This window comes from Trachurus trachurus (genome assembly GCF_905171665.1).
Source record: "Trachurus trachurus genome assembly, chromosome: 23".
In the NCBI taxonomy this organism is placed as follows: domain Eukaryota; kingdom Metazoa; phylum Chordata; class Actinopteri; order Carangiformes; family Carangidae; genus Trachurus; species Trachurus trachurus.
Window position 1 is genome coordinate 7,137,107 of NC_139912.1, and position 18,505 is coordinate 7,155,611.

General features: G+C 45.7%; 1 protein-coding gene across 20 annotated transcripts in view; it reads right to left on the bottom strand.

Moving 5' to 3' along the window:
- Positions 1–3,798: 3,798 nt before the first annotated feature.
- The window catches only part of kmt2e (lysine (K)-specific methyltransferase 2E), a 35,749-nt gene continuing 21,042 nt past the window's right edge, over positions 3,799–18,505 (bottom strand). For 4 of the 20 annotated variants that reach the window (XM_083999967.1, XM_083999982.1, XM_083999978.1 and 1 more), the window contains 14 exons: positions 18,154–18,406; positions 17,077–17,175; positions 14,946–15,017; positions 14,070–14,255; positions 12,636–12,980; positions 11,717–12,016; positions 11,452–11,629; positions 10,490–10,716; positions 10,350–10,406; positions 8,896–9,474; positions 7,580–7,899; positions 7,386–7,465; positions 7,215–7,294; positions 3,799–6,440 (listed from right to left, as the gene is read on the bottom strand). In XM_083999967.1, coding sequence (XP_083856093.1) covers positions 5,289–6,440; positions 7,215–7,294; positions 7,386–7,465; positions 7,580–7,899; positions 8,896–9,474; positions 10,350–10,406; positions 10,490–10,716; positions 11,452–11,629; positions 11,717–12,016; positions 12,636–12,980; positions 14,070–14,255; positions 14,946–15,017; positions 17,077–17,175; positions 18,154–18,406 — 3,928 coding nt within the window. In that variant the 3' untranslated portion in view covers positions 3,799–5,288. The remainder of the gene's footprint in view (positions 6,441–7,214; positions 7,295–7,385; positions 7,466–7,579; positions 7,900–8,895; positions 9,475–10,349; positions 10,407–10,489; positions 10,717–11,451; positions 11,630–11,716; positions 12,017–12,635; positions 12,981–14,069; positions 14,256–14,945; positions 15,018–17,076; positions 17,176–18,153; positions 18,407–18,505) is intronic. The other 16 variants (XM_083999986.1, XM_083999971.1, XM_083999968.1 and 13 more) reach the window with 12 other exon arrangements.

An 18,505-nucleotide genomic window follows, 5' to 3' on the forward strand; every position in this document is an offset into this window, starting at 1 on the left:
GATGGAAAAGTCTGACTGTTGTATTATTGTCTATTTTTTATTTGATTGTTTGTTTTCTATCATTTTTCACTGTCACAGGTCTAAAAAAAAGCAAAAATCTAAAGCAAAAAACACACATGTTATTGCGTCTAACTTAGATTGAATTTGAAAATGTATGAAAGAACAAAAGAAATCAACGTCAACTGGACTGTTTTCTTTCAGGCAGCGTTAATTAGAGGAGCTGGTCGGTGGGTTTAGTCACTCTCAAACAAAGCTATCTTTCCAAAGTTCAAACTAATTGAAACTAACAGGTGTTACACCCAGTTTGGTGACCCATCAGATTCTGTGAAGTTTCACATATCAGGTCCTCGTGGAGAAGCTTTAAAGGGATAGTTCCACATTTTTGCCGAATCCTCCTATTGCCATCATCCCTATAGTCATAGCAGTAGGTTTATTACCTTTAATTAACGGTGCATGTTGTTTTGAGATCAGCGGGGCAGAGACGTGAGCTGCTCAGCGAACACAATGGAGGTGAATGGTACAGGTCCTCTGTCTCTCATCGAACTCATCAAATACACAATCCAACAACTCCAAAACGCTCTGGTGGACAAGTTGTGACCTGCACATTCACCACGCTATGATAATCATGTAACATTACAAGACAGAGTTGTTTTCAAGGCAAATGTGTAGTTGTTCCGAGTATTTGCTTCATGTGTCGTATAAAAAAACATGATTATCTCATAGCGTGGTGAATGTGCAGGTCACAACTTGTCCACCAGAGCGTTTTGGAGTTGTTGGATTGTGTATTTGATGAGTTTGATGAGGGACAAGGACTCTCTGCCCCGCGGATCTCAAAACAACATGCACCGATAATTTAAGGTAAAGAACCTACTGCTATGACTATAGGGATGATGGCGATACGTGAATTTGCCAAAATGGTGAACTATCCCTTTAACTATGCTAATAAGTGTTAAATTACATAGGCTATAAAGGTCTCTATCCTGCATGTAGGCAGCGATGTTACTCCTCCAGACCTTTGATGTTATGTAAAATGCATTAATAGGCCTTTCTTTTTATTTCCATTGGTTAATCCGTCCCCCCATATATCTCTCTATCCATTTCCTGCTACTTATCCAGGCCGAGGTCTGTTTAATGACTAATTAATGACATAATTGTGAATCATTGCTGCATAAAAAGGCCTACAGCTGGGGAGTACTGAAAAAAAGAAGTGTTAACACTTTACAATAAAGGAACATGAATTATGATATTGATAATTATTATAAATTATAAATAAATGTGTTAATGTAAATAAATCAATGCACTTACTATATTATCCCCATTGGTCCTCTTCTTCCACAGACTCGACACCTAAATCAGAGCTATTGACATTTGTAATTCTGCCTAGATATTACGTCGGCACAGTGTTCATGAACTTTCGCAGCAGCAGTGAAGCTGAAATCCCTAAATAAGTCATAAAATCTGACGGGTGACGAAATTGGGGAGTAATACTTGTGTGTATTTCAAGTATTTCTTTAACACTCTTTATCACACTAACCTTGTGCCTCCTGTGACACGATCCCTGTTACTGTAGCTGTTACCAGCCGGGTGTTAGAAACGCTGTTAATACAAAAAAGATAACACATGAACTCTTTGTACTTTTCCTATTGCGCTCCCATCAGTCTCAACCCTGAACCCAAAGGTTTTTTTATGCTCCCGACTCATAACCACCAGAAAATGATATATATATAAAAAAAGAAAAGAAAGAAAAATGTTTAAAATGTTAAATCTTTTCTGTAAAGGATCTGTCCAGATGAGCAAATATGAAATCAAAGAAAACATGTGCATAATGTGAGACTTAATAAAAAATAGAAAACACCAGATTCTCTCTGCTTCTGTTGACGTGAATAAAATAAAAAGGACTAAACTAACACACATTTACATTGTCCATATAGTGACTTTGCAATGGGTTGTTGCTTGTACTTTCTATTAATATATACATTCACAGTGGTTAGAGTGGAAACTTTGTGAATAAATTGACCAAAGTTTGGTTGATTCAAGGCGAGACAGCACCCCTGAAAATGCTATTTTCCCTTTTTTTGGTTGATTTTGTGATATTTTGCTTCCTAAACATGTCATTTTTCGAACTAGTGGCAATACAACGTCAATAACACACAATTAGTTGTTTATTTTACTTCATTTTGCCTCATGGCGTCCGTAAATTCCTCATGAATTTGCCAAAAGTTAGTACTTTTCGCACAGCCAAGCTTTTGAATCTGGCATCATCCAATGTTGGTGATTCTGTTCTTGGCGTTTTATGCAAAATTTGTGTATTTAATGAGTCAGCACCTCATTTGCATATATAAACATAGAGTTCTGAAATCTTGCAATACATTTTATCTTAGTTTTTATGTACATAACAAACCGGGAAACTTTCATAGTGATCTATTACATTTTTTTGCCTATTCACCTGGCTGTCTCGCCGCCTATTCACCTGGCTGGCTCGCCTAAATTAAGAAATTGAGTTAATTAATCTGCTTTGTTTCTTACCTGAAGCCTTCTTATGTACCTAACTAAGCTCTCACATCTAAGAAATTGTGTCTGCAGATTTTCTTTTTTTTTTTGGGGGGGGGGGGGGGGGGTAATAGTTCAAGAGCAGCTGCTGCCAAATGCTGGTTTATGAGTCACAGTGAACTTGGGCGAGAGCAGCATCACAATCACCAGAGACCCAGTGGATTCATCACGTCAGAGATGGAGACATCGGCCCTGAGCAGCTCAGAGGCAGCTGGATCAGAGGCCATCTGCTCCAGCATTCATCCTAACAGCCCACAGGCCAGGGGGAGTGGGGTGGGGGGGCTGGACACCTGCAACAGGAGGAATTACACTGTCGTCTCTCGATGAGGCTCTGAGTTATCAACTGGTAATTTTGTTCTGAGTCTGAGGAGGACTACGACGTTAAAACGCTTACAGCTATTACAGCTCAGTGGCCTTGTGAGGTTGTAACAATCATTACACAGCAGGAAAAACAAATTGGACAAGCGAACAAATGACTCGGCTATTCTTAGATCAGAGGAGCGAAGACCGTCGTCTCTGTACGGTGGCCATTTTAGGACATTACAGAGTCAGCCAGTCGGGTGCTAGGCTTAGTTTTCATCACTCTTACTATATACAAGTTATTATTCAAGCTCCCTGACAGAAACTGCTGCAACTAGAGCCACACAATCCTAATATCGCATACACATGAACTCCCATTTGTATTTATTATAAATCTATGGATCTTTATATATCAAAAAATCTGCAAAACAGTCTTTGTACATGTTGTATAAACTGATTTTTCTGGTGCTACTTATGAGTGATGTGATTAAAACTCTTCTTCCCGCCGTTTTCTGTGCTGGTTAATTCTCTTTTTACTTTGATGCATCCTCACTTTATTTATCTACATATGCAATTAACCAACATTCAAAGGTTGATTATTAGAATTTAATGCGAGATAAATGAAAATGTTGAAAGAAATATAAAATAACTGATGTTCTTATTCAGATATTGTGCATGGGTATAACATTTCATCATGTTAAATCCATGAAAAAACAATAGAAACTAGGAGATATAGTGTGCTTGTTTTTTTTGCAGATTATTATTTTGTGGATTTATGGCATCTCTCCAAGATGATCCAGATTAACCAAGAGTCGTTTGGACATGAAAAATATGCAGATTCAGCTGTGGATTAACCTTTTACCATCAATGAATATTTCCAATCTCTCTCCTGTGGAGGCAGGAAGCCGAGCGAGTGTTTCACAAACTTTCCCAGAGACACATGTCACCACGAGTGGTATAAAACTGTCATTACAGTGATTTATTATAATGAACCATGAAAATAGCCAACCAGTGCAGTGTCTGTGAGTCTCTCCCCTCCACACAAACATACACTCACACACACAAATAATAATAATAAAAAAAAAAAAAAGACAAAAGTTGAAGAGTCCAGAGAGAGAGAGAGAGAGAGAGGGAGGAAAAAAAATAAAAATAAAAATAATGCTACAGTCACAGAAACATTCAGCTTTGCCAAGAAGAGCGTTCATATTTACAACCATAGTTTCAAAATGGGATGGGTGGCGAATTGTACAAGCATAGAAAAGAAAAGAAGCAAATATTTACAACCTGTTCCTGGTGAAAGCTGGAGTAAACCACCTATACATTAAATTACACTTTCTACAAATAACCATTGATATTCAAAAATAAACCGCTAACGTCCTACCGGCGGTGGGCGAGACCAACTCTGCCTACCTCAGAAGACTACGAGCACTCGTTTTTACACCAAGTCTCTTCGCACGCACCTCTTCCTCTTCTAAGCAGCCATACACTTACACACTTACACACACACACAAGCGCGCGCACACACACACACACACACTCACACACACATACAAACGAGTGCAGCCTCCCGGGGGGGTTTGGGGGGTGGGAGGCGGTGAGGCAGGCTCCCAAGAAAATGGGGTCTTTTCTGAATCTGCAGCGGTGAACAGATTATTTTCGTTGTTAGACAGAGGAATAAAAAAAATAATTGTGTTTTTTTTTTCTTCTCTATACAAAAAGCTTTTTTTTTTCTCTTTGCTATAATGAGCCACTAGGTTAAAACAAATAAATGGTGTAGAGAAAGAGAGAGAGACAGAGAGCCGACGAGACGAGAGAGGAGAGGAATAACTGACAAAGGAGGAAGAGGAGGGAGGTAAAAGGAGGGAGGAAAAGGGGGGAGGAGGAATAAGAGGAGGAATAGGCTGGAATGTCAATTGATAAAACAAAGTGCGGGGTTTTACAACGGGATCTAAACAAGACACAGAAACAGAAACGGAGAAACGTTCGTCGTCTCCGTCACAGGAAGGTTTTTATAAAAACAAAGAGGCCAGAGAGAAGAAGAGAAGAAGAGAGAGAGGGGGGAGGGGGCTATGAGCACCTGGGGGGGAGAAGAGGAGGAGGAGGGGGAGGTGGGGGTGGGGGGTCGTCCATCTTCATCTTTTTTTTTTATACAGTTTGTCTTGAAGATTTTTTTTTTAAAGTTCACTGTCCTTTTTGTCTAAAATTTTTCTTTCTGTCCTTGTGTTGTTGTGGTTTTTTTTTTTTTTCCGTTTTTTTCGTTGTTATTTTTTAAAAAGTACCCTTTATTCCCACAATCTGCTGTTTTTCCACTGGCCGTGTTGTGTTGTGTTGAGTTCAGGTACATTAGAAAACATATCTACAGCGTTATGGTACACGCCCCTCTCAGGGTGAGTTCACAGGGGCTGCTGGGGGTAGGTAGGAGGGGTAGGAGGGGGGGGTCAGTGCCACCCCGTGCTCAGATACCCCGAGCTGTGGAAGGGGGTCGAGGACGCAGGAGCTCCGCGCGTCCCAGAAGGCATCTGGGCGGCGGCGGCGGAAGCGACGGCCTGGCCTTGTTGAGTCTGTTGTTGTTGTTGTTGTTGTTGTTGTGGGGGAGGGGGAGGAGGGGGAGGGGGCAGTCCGGTCTGCTGCTGGAGGGGCGGCGGGGGGTACGTCGTCGACTGAGGCGCCACCGAGGGATTCGCGACAACGGCAGCGGCGGCGCCCGGGTGCAGCATCGCCGGCTGAAACGCGGCCAAGTTCTGAAAGTGGTGGGGGGGCGGGGGCTGCATCGGAGGAGGGTTAGGGTTGGTGGTGGTCGAGGGCGCCGGGGGAGGAGGGGGAGGCGGCGGGGGAGGGGTGAGCGACAGGAGGGGGCCGCCGCCGCTGGTTGGAAGCGGTTGTTGCTGCTGCTGCTGCTGTTGTTGTTGTTGTTGGGGGGGCGGGGCCTGTGGCGGCGGCGGCGGAGGGGGGGCGGCGGTCAGCATGAGCTGGTGCTGCTGGAGGGGAGGGGGCTGCAGGTTGACGTGCAGCAGCGCCGCGCCGGGCATTGGGTGCGGGTGCGGCGGCGGTGGGGGCGGCGGCGGCGGCGGCGGGGCGTTGGCCGCCACCGAGGTCTGATAGTGCACGCTGTGGCTGTGGGGGGGGAGAGTCTGCAGCAGGGGCTTGAACCCGGGGAAGGGTCCGGCGGGGGAGGCGCTCTGGCCACCGGGGAAGTATGCCGCGGAGGAGGCCGGGGGCGCCGGCGGCGGCGGGGGAGGGGGCGGCGGCGCGCTCTGCGAGTTGTATTGAACGAAGGGGGCCGGGCCGGGCTGAGCCGTCGGGTTCTGGGGCTGCGGCTGCGGGGAGAACAGCGCCCTCTGGCTGCGGTACGGCGAGCCCTGCGGCTGCAGCTTGGGCGAGTGGAGGAGGGAGGGGCCGGGGTAGTGGACGGGGGAGGAGGGCAACGGCGCCGGGTGCAGCTTGGTGGGGGTCAGCGGCGCCGGTTTGGGTCCCGCGGGCTTGCTCGGCGGCGGCTGGCTCGTCGCGGGGTTCGGCGTCCGGGGTTGACCACCACCGCCGTCGCTGCCGCCGTCGTCCTCCTTCGCCGATCGACCGCCTGGAGAACCGGGCTGAGAGGAGAGAGAGGCGTTAATATACATAATTACAATCCATCCCATCCTACACAACACATTGTAAACAGTGACTTTAAAGAGGAACTATGCAATATGGACCCGTCGTAACTCGTCCATATGTGTTCATAACAAACGACTGCGAGAAATCAATCAGGCGAGCGCAACACAACGTTATTAGTTGTAGTTCATTTTTTGTTTTCAAAAAAATGGCATGTCGGGCAATTTTTGAAGTGTTAATGATGTTGTAAATGTTTTTTTTCCATCTTCTTTTCTACTCCTGTATTTAATTACCGTTAACTTTGTTGGTTGTGGTCATTTTTCCGGTTTAGTTTTGCTTTTTATGTTTGTTTCCTATAGACCCTTTCAGAGAGTATAAACAAAGACAGGTGTGGCTCATTAGAAAACGCTCTGGTACACTAAATGGAATGGAGCCTTAATTAGTATCCTTGGTAACACCTGTATTTGTTTATACTCTCTGAAACGGTCTATATTGTAAAAATGCTGAAAGGAAGCTTAGTTTGCTCAGTTTGCTATGTAGGACAGGCATTATGCTTCTGCCTGTGCCTTTTCTTAGCTGAGTCTGTGTTTGTAAAGAATTTTAAAAACCCACATGTACCGACTGGCAATTGTGCAATAATTTTAATGTTTTTTGTTTTGTCTTGTCATTTATTTAACCATCACAATTACTCTGAAGCTGTTTAATTAAGACAAAAAAATCCAGCATAGTTCCTCTTTAAACATTGACTATGAAGCTTTCTGATCGCCACTCACTGCGTGGGTCGGGGTCTTCTGCAGACTTGGCGATGGACAGTCTCTCAGCGCAGGTGTGTCACCGCCCTCTGTCTCACCGTCTGCGGAGAAACACACACACAAAAACGTTAAGAAACGACAGACAGGTAAAAAAAAGAAACTCCGAATCGGCGTCTTTTCCTTCGTTCTCACCAGTGTCTTTGTCTTTACTGAGCAGCAGCGCTCTGTGGTAGCCGCGCTCTCTGGCCTGCTCCACTGAGGTCGACGACGTCCTGCGGAGAAACATCCAACGTTACATCATCTCATTTCCAGTGGAAACGAATTAAATATATAGAAAATATATTTAATAAAATATAAAAAAAAGATCTTTAATGACACAAACTCACTGTATCTTTGAGAGCACGTACCACTGTCCTTCTCCACCTTCCTTCTCTCCACCGCTCTCCGCCTCCTCACTTGTTTGTTGTGGGTCCTTTACAGTGGCGGTGGCGGCGGCGGTGGCAACAGTGGCAGTGGCGGAAGGGGGTGCGGTGGTGTTGCCGCAGAGGGCCGCGGGAGCAGGGGGTTGAGGGGGCTCGCTGGTGGTCTCCATGGGGAAGGCGTCCATGGTCAGAGGCGGCACGGTGGAGACGGGGGAGCTGCACTCGGTCTTGGAGCCGCTGCGGCGAGCTTCCCGCTGGCGCTTTCTGTACTCCAGCAAGGAAACCTGAAACAAAACGCAGAAGAGTCAATTATGATAAATTGCTACATTGAACCATTAGAGGGCAGCGTTTAGATTAAAAAACAACACCATATGTGTGAGATAATGCATTTCTGAGACCCGGCACGTGAACAGAATAAAAAAAACCTTGGCTCAATTTTAACGTCACATTTTCCGATTAATCTCATTAGTCACCTCACCTTTAAAATTGAGCGTTAGCTGCTGCCTTTTGTACAATTATTACAATTATGATTATTGTAATTCATTATGTTGGTCTTGACCAGAGCTCGCTCCGCCGCCTGCAGCTGGTGCAGAACGCTGCTGCTCGCCTTTTGACTGGCACAAAAAAACATCAACACATCACCCCTGTTCTGGCCTCCCTCCACTGGCTTCCTGTCCGCTTTAGGATTGATTTGAAAGTGTTATTAATTGTCTTTAAGATTTTAACTGGTCTGGCTCCTCTATATCTGGCGGAATTTATACAAATCCGAAATCCAGCCAGAGATCTACGGTCATCCAGTGAGTTGTTGCTGGATGTAACGAGATCAAAATTGAAAACAAAGGGGCGATCGTGCCTTCTCTGTGGCTGCTCCAGGACTCTGGAACAGCCATTACATGTTAGACATGCGGGACCCATGGAGAGGATTAGGTGTGCTTTAAAAACACATCTTTTCTCCTTGGCCTTCGGATCCACAGGGACTTCTAATCCTGGCTAGTTTTGTTCAAAATATCTATGTGTAATTTTTGACATAATCTTGCACTGTGGTTTATGACGACTGTAGTCGTGCACGTATATGTATGTATGCGCATATGTTCGTATATGTACATGTGCTACATGCATTTGTGTGTGAGTACGTGTGATGGTATGCATGTTTTCTTGTTTCTTGTACATGCGTTCTTTTTGTTTTTGTCTCTGCTCTGTGAAGCACTTTGGACGACTGTCACAGGTCTTTTTAACTGTGCTATATAGATAAAAGTGAACTTGAACTTGAACAAATGTACCTTTTTCTTCTGTGGAGGGTTCTGCGCCGACCCTCCTACCTCGCCACTGCCATCCCCGTTCAGCGAGCGCGAGAAGCCGATGGAGCTCCCCTCCTCGGAGCAGGGGTAGAAGAGCTGCCCCTGAGCTTCGCTGAAGGAGGGCTGGGGGACGACCAACGGCCCCGCCACGGCCGCGGGCCCCGCTGCAGTCCCAGCTGCAGCCTCGGGCCTGAACGGCGCCACCAGGGGCTCCAGGGTGTGCGAGGGCGTGAGGTCCCGTAAGTTCGAGTTGACTGGTGAGAAGTTCAGGCCAGCTGGTCCAGTCGGGCCTCGCTCTGGGCTTTTTATCCAGCCGGGGAAAGAGGAAGCACACGTTTCCGCAGACGAGGACGACGAGGACGCCGAGGAAGCCTCGTTGCTGCCTTCTGCGGGGGCGGCGGCGCCGATGACGACGTCGGCCCGGTCCTCGCTGCTCTCCACAGACTCCACGACTAAAGGCTGCGGACTCTCTGGGACCGACACCTTGACTTCTGCAGGGAGGACGTCGGCGCTCGGAGCCCGGACGCACGGGGAGGAGACCAACGAAGGAGGGCGATCGGCCTGCGAGAGAAGGGAGGAAATCGACATCAGGCGACCGATTTAATGAGAGAAACAAACTCTACAGTCTCTCTAACACAACCCGGGGTCGGGTCACTCTGATCTGATCGCTAAAAAAACATGTATCCTGCCTTCTCAAAATAAATACATGGCTGGATCGGTCATTTTCAAATCTCCTAAGATGGCGCACAAACAAATGAATCACTACATCAACAGAACATCCAGTGATCAGTTTGCACTCATTCAGTACGTTTACTTGCACAGCTAAGTCGAACTATGCTCACGGCTCGAGTTCTGTCTGTTTGTCTGTTTCTCCCAGTTTGCATGCAACAGGGAAAATCGAACAATTGACAGCGTCCCTCAATATTGGTGGCGATATGCGTCGTTTCAGCGGGTTAACACAGACCCTGTCACCTAGTAAATAACTGGAAATAAATAACTAGTACTCAACTACAGTTGCTGACCAGATGCGCCTGTCAGGGCTGAAAATATATACAAATGACTCGGTCCGGTCAGACCTCAGGCTTCCTTTTTTTTTTCATAAAACATATCTTTTCGCTGGTTGCACTGTGTGAAATGCACTGAATCGGCGCCGACGCATCAGCAAAGGCAGGTTCAGGTCGGCTTCTCTGTTGCACTTCTTGCCGCCTCTACTGTTGTGAAGCATGCACACATGCATTGTCAGGTTTCAGTCCGATTTAGACGTATACATGAAGAAGAAAACCGGTCTTCAATCGCATTATCTAGGTGTTTTAGTCGGATTTGGAGAAGTATTAGTCGTACAAACGTGTTTACATGCACTTCCGTTGTCCAGTTATAGCTTTTTTTTCACCTGTCATGTAAACGTACTGATTGCTGTGAACAGTTTTTCCTCTCACCTCTTGCACACTGGGTTTCCGGCTGACCTCTGGCGAGCTCTCTACTGAAGAATCACTCTGCAAAAACCAAACAACACTCAGTTATTCCAGTTCTTCTTCTACACATACAGTATATTCAACCTTCCCAGACCCCATCTCACCTCCTGAGGGGCACTAAGTGTCTGTGTTGGGGTGCTGGGCAGGGGCTCTGTGCTTGGCTCCTCCGTTCGGGGACGTGGTGGCGTTGCCAGTAAGACGGGCGTCGCGGGCGCCTCCGGTTGGTCGACCCTGGTGGGCGTGGCACAAGGGGAGCCGTAGGGCGTCGAGCTCTCGGACATGCAGGCGTCTAACGGACTCAACCGCCGCTTTTTCAAAGGTGTGGGCAACTCTGAAAGAAGGAAAGGAAGCGAGTGCGCGTTTAGTGATTTCACCAACTTGTTCTGAAAGTGGCTGAATGTGTCAGACTCATTTGCATAGTTGTCTTGAAATGACACCAACAGGAGCTCGTTTGTGCATCACAGTCTGCTCAAAAGTGTTTTATGATGTGGCTGCAGACAAAGACAGGCAACACTAGTATTGTATTTAATTATGTAGTACTGTATTTAAATTATGTTTAGGCTATTCCTTTTGCACTAATAGCATATATTCTATTGTTTTAGACATTGTAGGATATATTTGATCATATACACAGGTGCATCTCAATAAATTAGAATATCATGGAAAAGTCAATTTCCAATAGTTCAAGTCAAATCGCCCCAACAAAGTATTGAGTGCATATAGATGGGCATACTTTTCAGAAGGCCAACATTTCCATATTAAAGATGCTTTTTTTTAATTGGTCTTTTGTAATATTCATTTTTTTTGAGAAACTGAATGTTGAGTCTTCATTAAATGTGAAGTCATAATCAATACAGTTAAAAGAATTAAATAAACAAAGACATGAAATGTTTCATTCTGTGTGTAATGGATCTATAAAATGTATTAGTTTCACTTTTTGGATTGAATTACTGACATAAAATAAACCTTTTCATGATATTCTCATATATTGAGATTCTATCTATCTATCTATCTATCTATCTATCTATCTATCTATCTATCTATCTATCTATCTATCTATCTGTACCTGGTAGCGAGCAGGATCCATCCGTACCTGGTAGCGAGCAGGTGCCGTTGTAAGGTAGCGGGCTGTCAGAGTCTCCGTTGATGGAGGGGCTGAGCGGACCCTCGCTGGGCATGAGGAGGCTCGGTCTTCTGGCCGGGCTGGTGGAGCCCTCCTCCTCTAGCGCCTGTTTCAACCACCGCTGTGATGAAAAAACAAGACGTTTAGTAACTCAGGTCGAACACGCTAGTGAACTTTAACGTTACATTTCTGAAGCGGGGCTCTGTACCTTCTTGCAGGAGCCCGTGGTCGGCGGCGTTTCTGGCAGTTCTCTGGACCGCCGTCTCCCCGTGGGGACCCCGGGAGTGGTGGGGCTGCGATTGGCCAGGAATGGGGACGAGAAGCGGACGTAGTGTTTGGGCGTGCTGTAGACCTGCGGCGAGCAGGCCATGCCCGGGAGGGCGTTCAGCTGCGTGGCGAGGACTTCGGGGTCGCTGCTTATTCTCAGCGGTCTCTCTGGGACCGGCTCCGGGGTTCGCACCATGCCACGGTCCTGCTGCTTCTCTCCCACCCATTCACTGACAAAGTGCTGCAGAGAAGAGTTTCAGTGGTTTAGTAAACATCAGATCATCTACAGGGTTTCAAATATCTGACGTTTGTATTTGTCAATAAATTATTATTTTAATGGCTTTGTTCTTTACAAGTAGCTCCGGCATAACAAATACAAAACAATCAAGTATTCATAGGAATGGGTTTAGGAAATCGATCTTCATTTGAAAGATTCGATATTGGATAATAAAATCCTTCGATCGATCTTTTAATATTTGCCATTTCCTGTTTGATCACAGAGCAGCGTGAACACAGTTATATTTAGTTGTGTCCGTTCGCTGCTGAAATTCAGTAGCTACTTGAATTATGTCAACAGTTGCACTGTTTACTTCTGGAAATAAATAAATGTGCATTAATGTCACTGCTTTTGGGTCAATTTCTCTTAATCTAAACACTAATAGTTTTTAAATAATGCACAAGGTTGGAGAGTTTCCATCGTTGTATAATTTGCAGCATCAGTTCTGTAAATACCTATTCCATAACCAACCAAGCAAAATTGGTATTAACGCTGAAATATCTCTAAATGGATCAATATTGAATGATAATCGGAAATCAAATCGAATCAAGTCCTTGTGAATCACATAAAACTCTTTTTGTACCTTTTTAGTTTTGAAGTTCTTGCTCCCGATGCGGTTCCTGTCCGGTGCAGGCGAGCTGCTGCTGTGCGGAGGGCTGTCGTCGTCGGGCGCTTGGCAAGCGATGGCCTCCGGCTCCGGCGCGATGGGCATTTCTCCTTCGGGGACCTCGTTGGTCAGCGGCTCCAGGGACTCGGTCGGAGAGCCCGGGGGCAGGTCGGAACAGGTGCTGATGGTGCGGGCTCGCCGGCGCTGCTGGCCGATGTGCGTGCGGTTTCTGGAGAAACTCTTCCTGTTTCTCGAGCCTTTGACCTTCGCCGGCTTCAGCCCCGGCTCCTCTTTCACCTCCAGAAGTGGCTGGAAGAGAGACTGTTTGGTGTTAATACTGGATTGTATTGAACTGAACTGAATTAAAGTTTATTATCATGTCATGCGTACATCTGTATGCCCGTCGCACATGGGCTGCCAGACAGAAAACAAACCGGGACCAGAGTCAATGTCAGCACATCTATGAAATGCACTTTAATGAATCTCAACAGCACTTTACGACACTTATTGTCGATTAAATGCACTTTAATATTGTATTACTCCTTGCTCCTTTCCTTTTGAAGCTACCACTGTGTGATATATTTTATTTGTACCATGTGGTGCTTTGTTTTGTCCTTGTCTAAATGCTGTTTTAGTGTGAACCGCGGGACTGTGGATGGAAATTAGCTTTAGCGCTAAGTCTGGCATGTTTACACTTTGTATGTAAATGAATATGCAGAGTCCCGTTCCAAATAAACAAATAAATGAAATGAAAATGAAATAGACAAACTAAAACACAGTTAAAACACAGTTAAAACAACCAGATCCTCAGGAGCAATCAGAGGAAAGAAAGAAAAGGAAACAATAACAAGCTTCGAAGGAGTTGATCAAAGATGAATTAAACAAACTATCCTGTCTTCTTTTCCAGGCTTTGGAAATAAAACTAGCAGTCTTAAACACATTGAAATTAAACAACCATTCAAGTTTTTGCTCATCAGAGCACCAAAATATTTAAAGGTTTTGTCTATAGAGTTTGCAGAATAATACCTCTCTCAAATCCTCATACTTTGAACAGTACAGAAGGAAATGGAGCTCAGTTTTCACTTCATCTACAGTAACTCACACATTTCACATATTCTATTTTTTAACTCGACCGACCTCAAAGGCCATGTTGTTAAAACAATTCAACACTTAACGAAACACGTCCCTCTGTGCTTATTAGTCACAAGCGCCGTCCTTGAGGTCTATTCATGGAAAAACACATTGTTTGTCCAAGGTCCGTAGAACAGAAGCTACTTCACAAACGCAGCGGCCGTGGCTTCTGTGTGCGACCGCTCGAGTATTTATGTCACCCAACATTCAAAAAGGAAACCACACACACACACACACACACACACACAGGAGGGTCTTTGTGTCTCTCTGAGCTCTCACCTGCATGACAGCCGGGGAATCCGCCATCTCCGGCGTGGCGGGAGGCTCCTCCTTGATGTCGCTGCGACCCCCGACCTCCGTCTTGCAGCCACCGATGCGCTCCAGCGCCTGCTCCCTGCGCTTCTCCCTCTTCTCCATGCGGGCGAAAGCTTGCAGGATGGCCTCCATCTTCCTCTCCTCTCGAGTCTGGAAAAAGGGGGATGGGAAGAAAAGAAAGGAAGAAGAAGGAGAAGAAGAGGGAGCAGAGACATGAGTCCATGGGGTTACCACTCGACCACAGAGCCCCAGTGGTGACACGACGGGTTAATATGTGCTGCACAGAGAAAGCCTTTCTAGTGCCGAGTGCAGAGGCAGGTGAGAGTGTGACCTCTCGCTTTGCACAGTAGGAGACACACACAAAAAAAAAAAGAAAAAAAAAGGAGAGCAGGTCAGACAGAAGCGACAGGAAAAATGTTTTGAGGTTGTGTAAAAAAAAAAAAAAAAAAGGAAAAAAAGTGACTGGGACACGAAGAGGTTGTGTAGTTTAACTCGTCTTAACGTGTTCCTGGCCGCTAATTTCACCCCAGCTCTGTGTATGTGAAACCATGGCAACCTCCACCAAAAAAATCAAAAGCGCTCCACGTCAGAGCAGCCCCACGAAACAAAAACTGAGACAACAACATCAACAACAACAGCAACAACAACGTATTTCTGCATAAGGTCAGACTTGAAGACTGGTGTCTGTTAGTTAGTAACGCAGGTAAGAGTAAACCTCTTAGGTCTGGAGGAGGAGGAGGAGGAGGAGAGGGGAGGAGAGGGGAGGAGGAAGGAGGAAGAGGAGGAGGAGGGGTAAATGGGTGGAGTGGGTTTGTTTGGCTATGTATGGGTCAAGTTTACCTCCTTGTGTTTCAGTCCCTTCCAGCTGGAAGCCGCCCCGACAGGGAGATGGGACTGCTCCGCTGGGTTGGCCTGAATGTTCAATAAAGAGACAGCCCAGTTTAGAAGAGACATGTCCCCCCTAAACAAGGCTTCACAAACAACTGGACACATCTGGACTGGTTATAAACTCTTTGCTCTGCTCTCGGTTTTGTGTTTTCTAATGACCTACAGGCTGCACCACACTGGAAACTACGGAGCTACTTCGGGGCGGGAGGGGGGCGAACAACTGACACCACGAATGTGACAAATAACGTCGAACATTGAGGTAACTCTAATAGTCGTTGTGCTTCAAACCTGCCTCGTCCTTATAATAAACCCCTCAGCTTATAAAATCTTCACTGAAGCCCCTTTAAACTGCTTAATTTGGGTTATCTGAGACGAAAAATACTAAAATGTTTGGTTGTAAATCCAAAACTATGACGTATTCGCACACACAATCCAATGTTAAGAGGTTTGTGGAGGACTTAAAAAACAAAAATTAAAGTTGCTTTACTGTTTTCCTATTTAAAAATGCTGCACTTTACATCTGATTATTGTACAACTGGACACAGATTGAGATTTTATTGGGGCTAATCTGACCTGCTTCCTCACTTTCAGCTCACACCTGAACTATAATAACCTCTCTAAGCTTCTTAACCTCACAAAAAAACTCCAACTTTTCTAACTTTCTTTGTCCCACAGCCATGTAAAAAACAAAAACAAAACAAAAAAAACACAGATTCGAACATCACCAAAAACAAAACACACAAAAAGAAACACAACAAAACAAAACACCGCCGAGTAAACAACACAATCCAGCCTCCACCAGCCAATAATAACACATTCGGTTAGGGAGCCATTACACAAAGAGCCGGGGTTTCAACCAACGGGGCGCTTTCTGTTTAAGTAGGCAAGATGTCATGCCAGCACGCACTGATGTTATCTCCCCCGCACCTTGTCGCGGCAACGGATTTACAACACCCACATGCATCTACAGTACTACGCCGGTGACTGTCGGTGTGTGAATGCAATGCAATGCATGCTTCTTTTTTTTGCTTTTCTTTGCTCCGGCGGGCTGAGCTCGCTCTCGCTCTGGCTCTGTTCTCCCGGGCGCCGTTCCATAGAAAGGAAAGCAGCCTATTGGATCTTCCCAAAGTCAATATGGCCCTGGCAACAAGGCTCGACCCTCTGCAGCCCCTCCCATCCCCTCCTCTCCCTCCCTCCCTTCAACTATCAATCCCTCTCCGGTCATTAGCAGAACTGTACGTTGGCCAAAGATGAGTCAGCACTTTACACCTTGGGTCCACCGTGTGAAATGGAGCTGACTGCAGGGTAATTTCCAGAGTGTGTGTGTGTGTGTTCGTGTGTGTAGGCGTGTAGGTGTGTGTGTGTCAGTATAGTGTACCATGCTCGCCTGTGGGTGTTTGATCTCATCGCTCAGTGGGGGGGGTATGAGGGTATGAGGCTGTTTGGCAGGGAGAGCGAGTGGTTGAACCAGTAATAGGCCGTTCGTGGGCCACAATGAAGGTGAGAGCGGAACAGCTATACTCGACTCTAATGCACACCGGGGGGATCGTTACAGTGTGTGTGTGTGTGTGTGTGACGATACAGTAAATCTGGCAGGAGGTGGTGGTGGTGGTGGTGGTGTGAACGAGCATGTTACACTGAAGGGCCTTTTCATTTTATCATATGGTGACAAGGAAATAAAAAAAAACATAACAAAATAACAAAAAAAAGGGACAAAAATGAGGGAAATACATGTTGCGAAGTCATGACACACACACAAACAAATACAAGCACAAAGCCCCAGTACTGTGAGAGGAAGAGGAGGGAAGTTAGCATTAAAAACAAAAAAAAAAACACAAAAAAAAGGAGGAAGATAGGACGGGGAGCGCTGGCAGGAGGCGAGCGATGAAGAGGAGGGTAGAGAGGTAAGAAGACAGCTGCTCCTATCCAAGCCACAGCTCCCGTTAGCAGATAAAGAGTTAACAGGGCAACAGGGGACACTTTTTATTTTTTTGCTCTTTGTGCTGGGTGGCTGTATGTCACACACAAAACAAAAGAAAGAAAAGAAAAAAAAAGCTGTAGCCCCCTAGCTTGGCACACTTACCATCTTCCTCCTCCTCTCTGCAATCTGCTCCTCTGACTCCATCTCTACTTCATTGCTAACGGAGGTTTTGTCTTCTAGATCCTCATATAACTCAGGATCCTGTAAGAGGAGGGGAGAGCGGGGTATGATGGCGCTTTATCACGGCTTTGATCATTCAGTCTGGCTACAGACTAAAAATAAGGGGGGGGGGAGACAGGTAGGAGTGTAGGAGGAGGAGGAGAGGGGGGAGGTGAGGGAGAGAGAGGAGGAGGAGGTCTGAAAAGATACTGTGAGACTGTTTGGCCTGTGCACAACACTTGGGTCAATCACAACGGGGCCTGTTTGGAAGTGAATACTGTGTCGACTCGAGTGTGAGCATACGGTTTAATTAATGTATTTAAAATCCTTTTTTTCTTCCTGGGACGCGTGTTTTTACAGCTGTGACAAAATAATAATAATACAAAAAAAACTTCTCGTGCTACTGGACTGGTAAAAATCCAAATATTTCTATAATATAAAAAATATTTCCGTGGATTCAAAATGCTAAGTGAAGTTAAAAAAAAAAAAACACTCTTATGGAGAGGTTTAAAAAAAAAAATTGTTTTGCAGGTTGATGCATCCGAGAAGGAGAGAGAGACGGCGCTCTGCACAATAGCGTGATACACTGCAACACATCTCTGCCAGACAAGTGGCATAAAAGTGTCTTGTGCAGCATAAAACCTGAATGAGCTCTTCAAAACTATTCACTGGGGAAGTGAACGCATAAAAAATAAAGATAAAAAAAGGGATGATGGGAGGGGGGGGGGGGGGGGAAGAGGGAACTAAAGAGGATGTATACAAAGAGTGACTAACAATGGAGAAAAAAACATGCACAGACCATTTTACAGAGATCAAATAAAACAAAACTGCATGCATGGACCATGAGGGTGAATGTATTTTAACAAAATAAGCAAAAAAAAAGTCTAAAAACCATGTGACACATGGGCAGTGAAGTGTTAAAGAAAGATGTTAAAGAGACTGGGTGCACTGGAGTGTGATTGGTCAGAGAGATGTAGTATGTGTGTGTGTGTGTGTGTGTGTGTGTGTGTGAGATCTTGCCTGGTTGTTAGAGATGGAGAGCCGGAGAGGAGAGAGTTTCCTCTGCTTGCCGTCGCCCACGCATTTGCTTTTCCCCTCGCCATCCAGACCCATGTTCTGGTTCTGGCCCAGGTCGTCGCGAACCGTCTCCTTGTCCTTGCGGCTCCCCCGGCGTCGGCCGCCGGAGCCCATGTTCTCCGTGGGCTCCAGGTTGTGCTTGAGGACCGGACACTCCTGGTTCCCCCTCACACAGGCACAGTCCACCTTGTATTTACTAAAACATGTGAAGAGAAGAGAAAAAGAGAGAAAAAGAGAGAAAAACAAAAGAGAAAAATATGAAGCCAGAGAGTCGACAGGTAGCAGAATCCAAGCA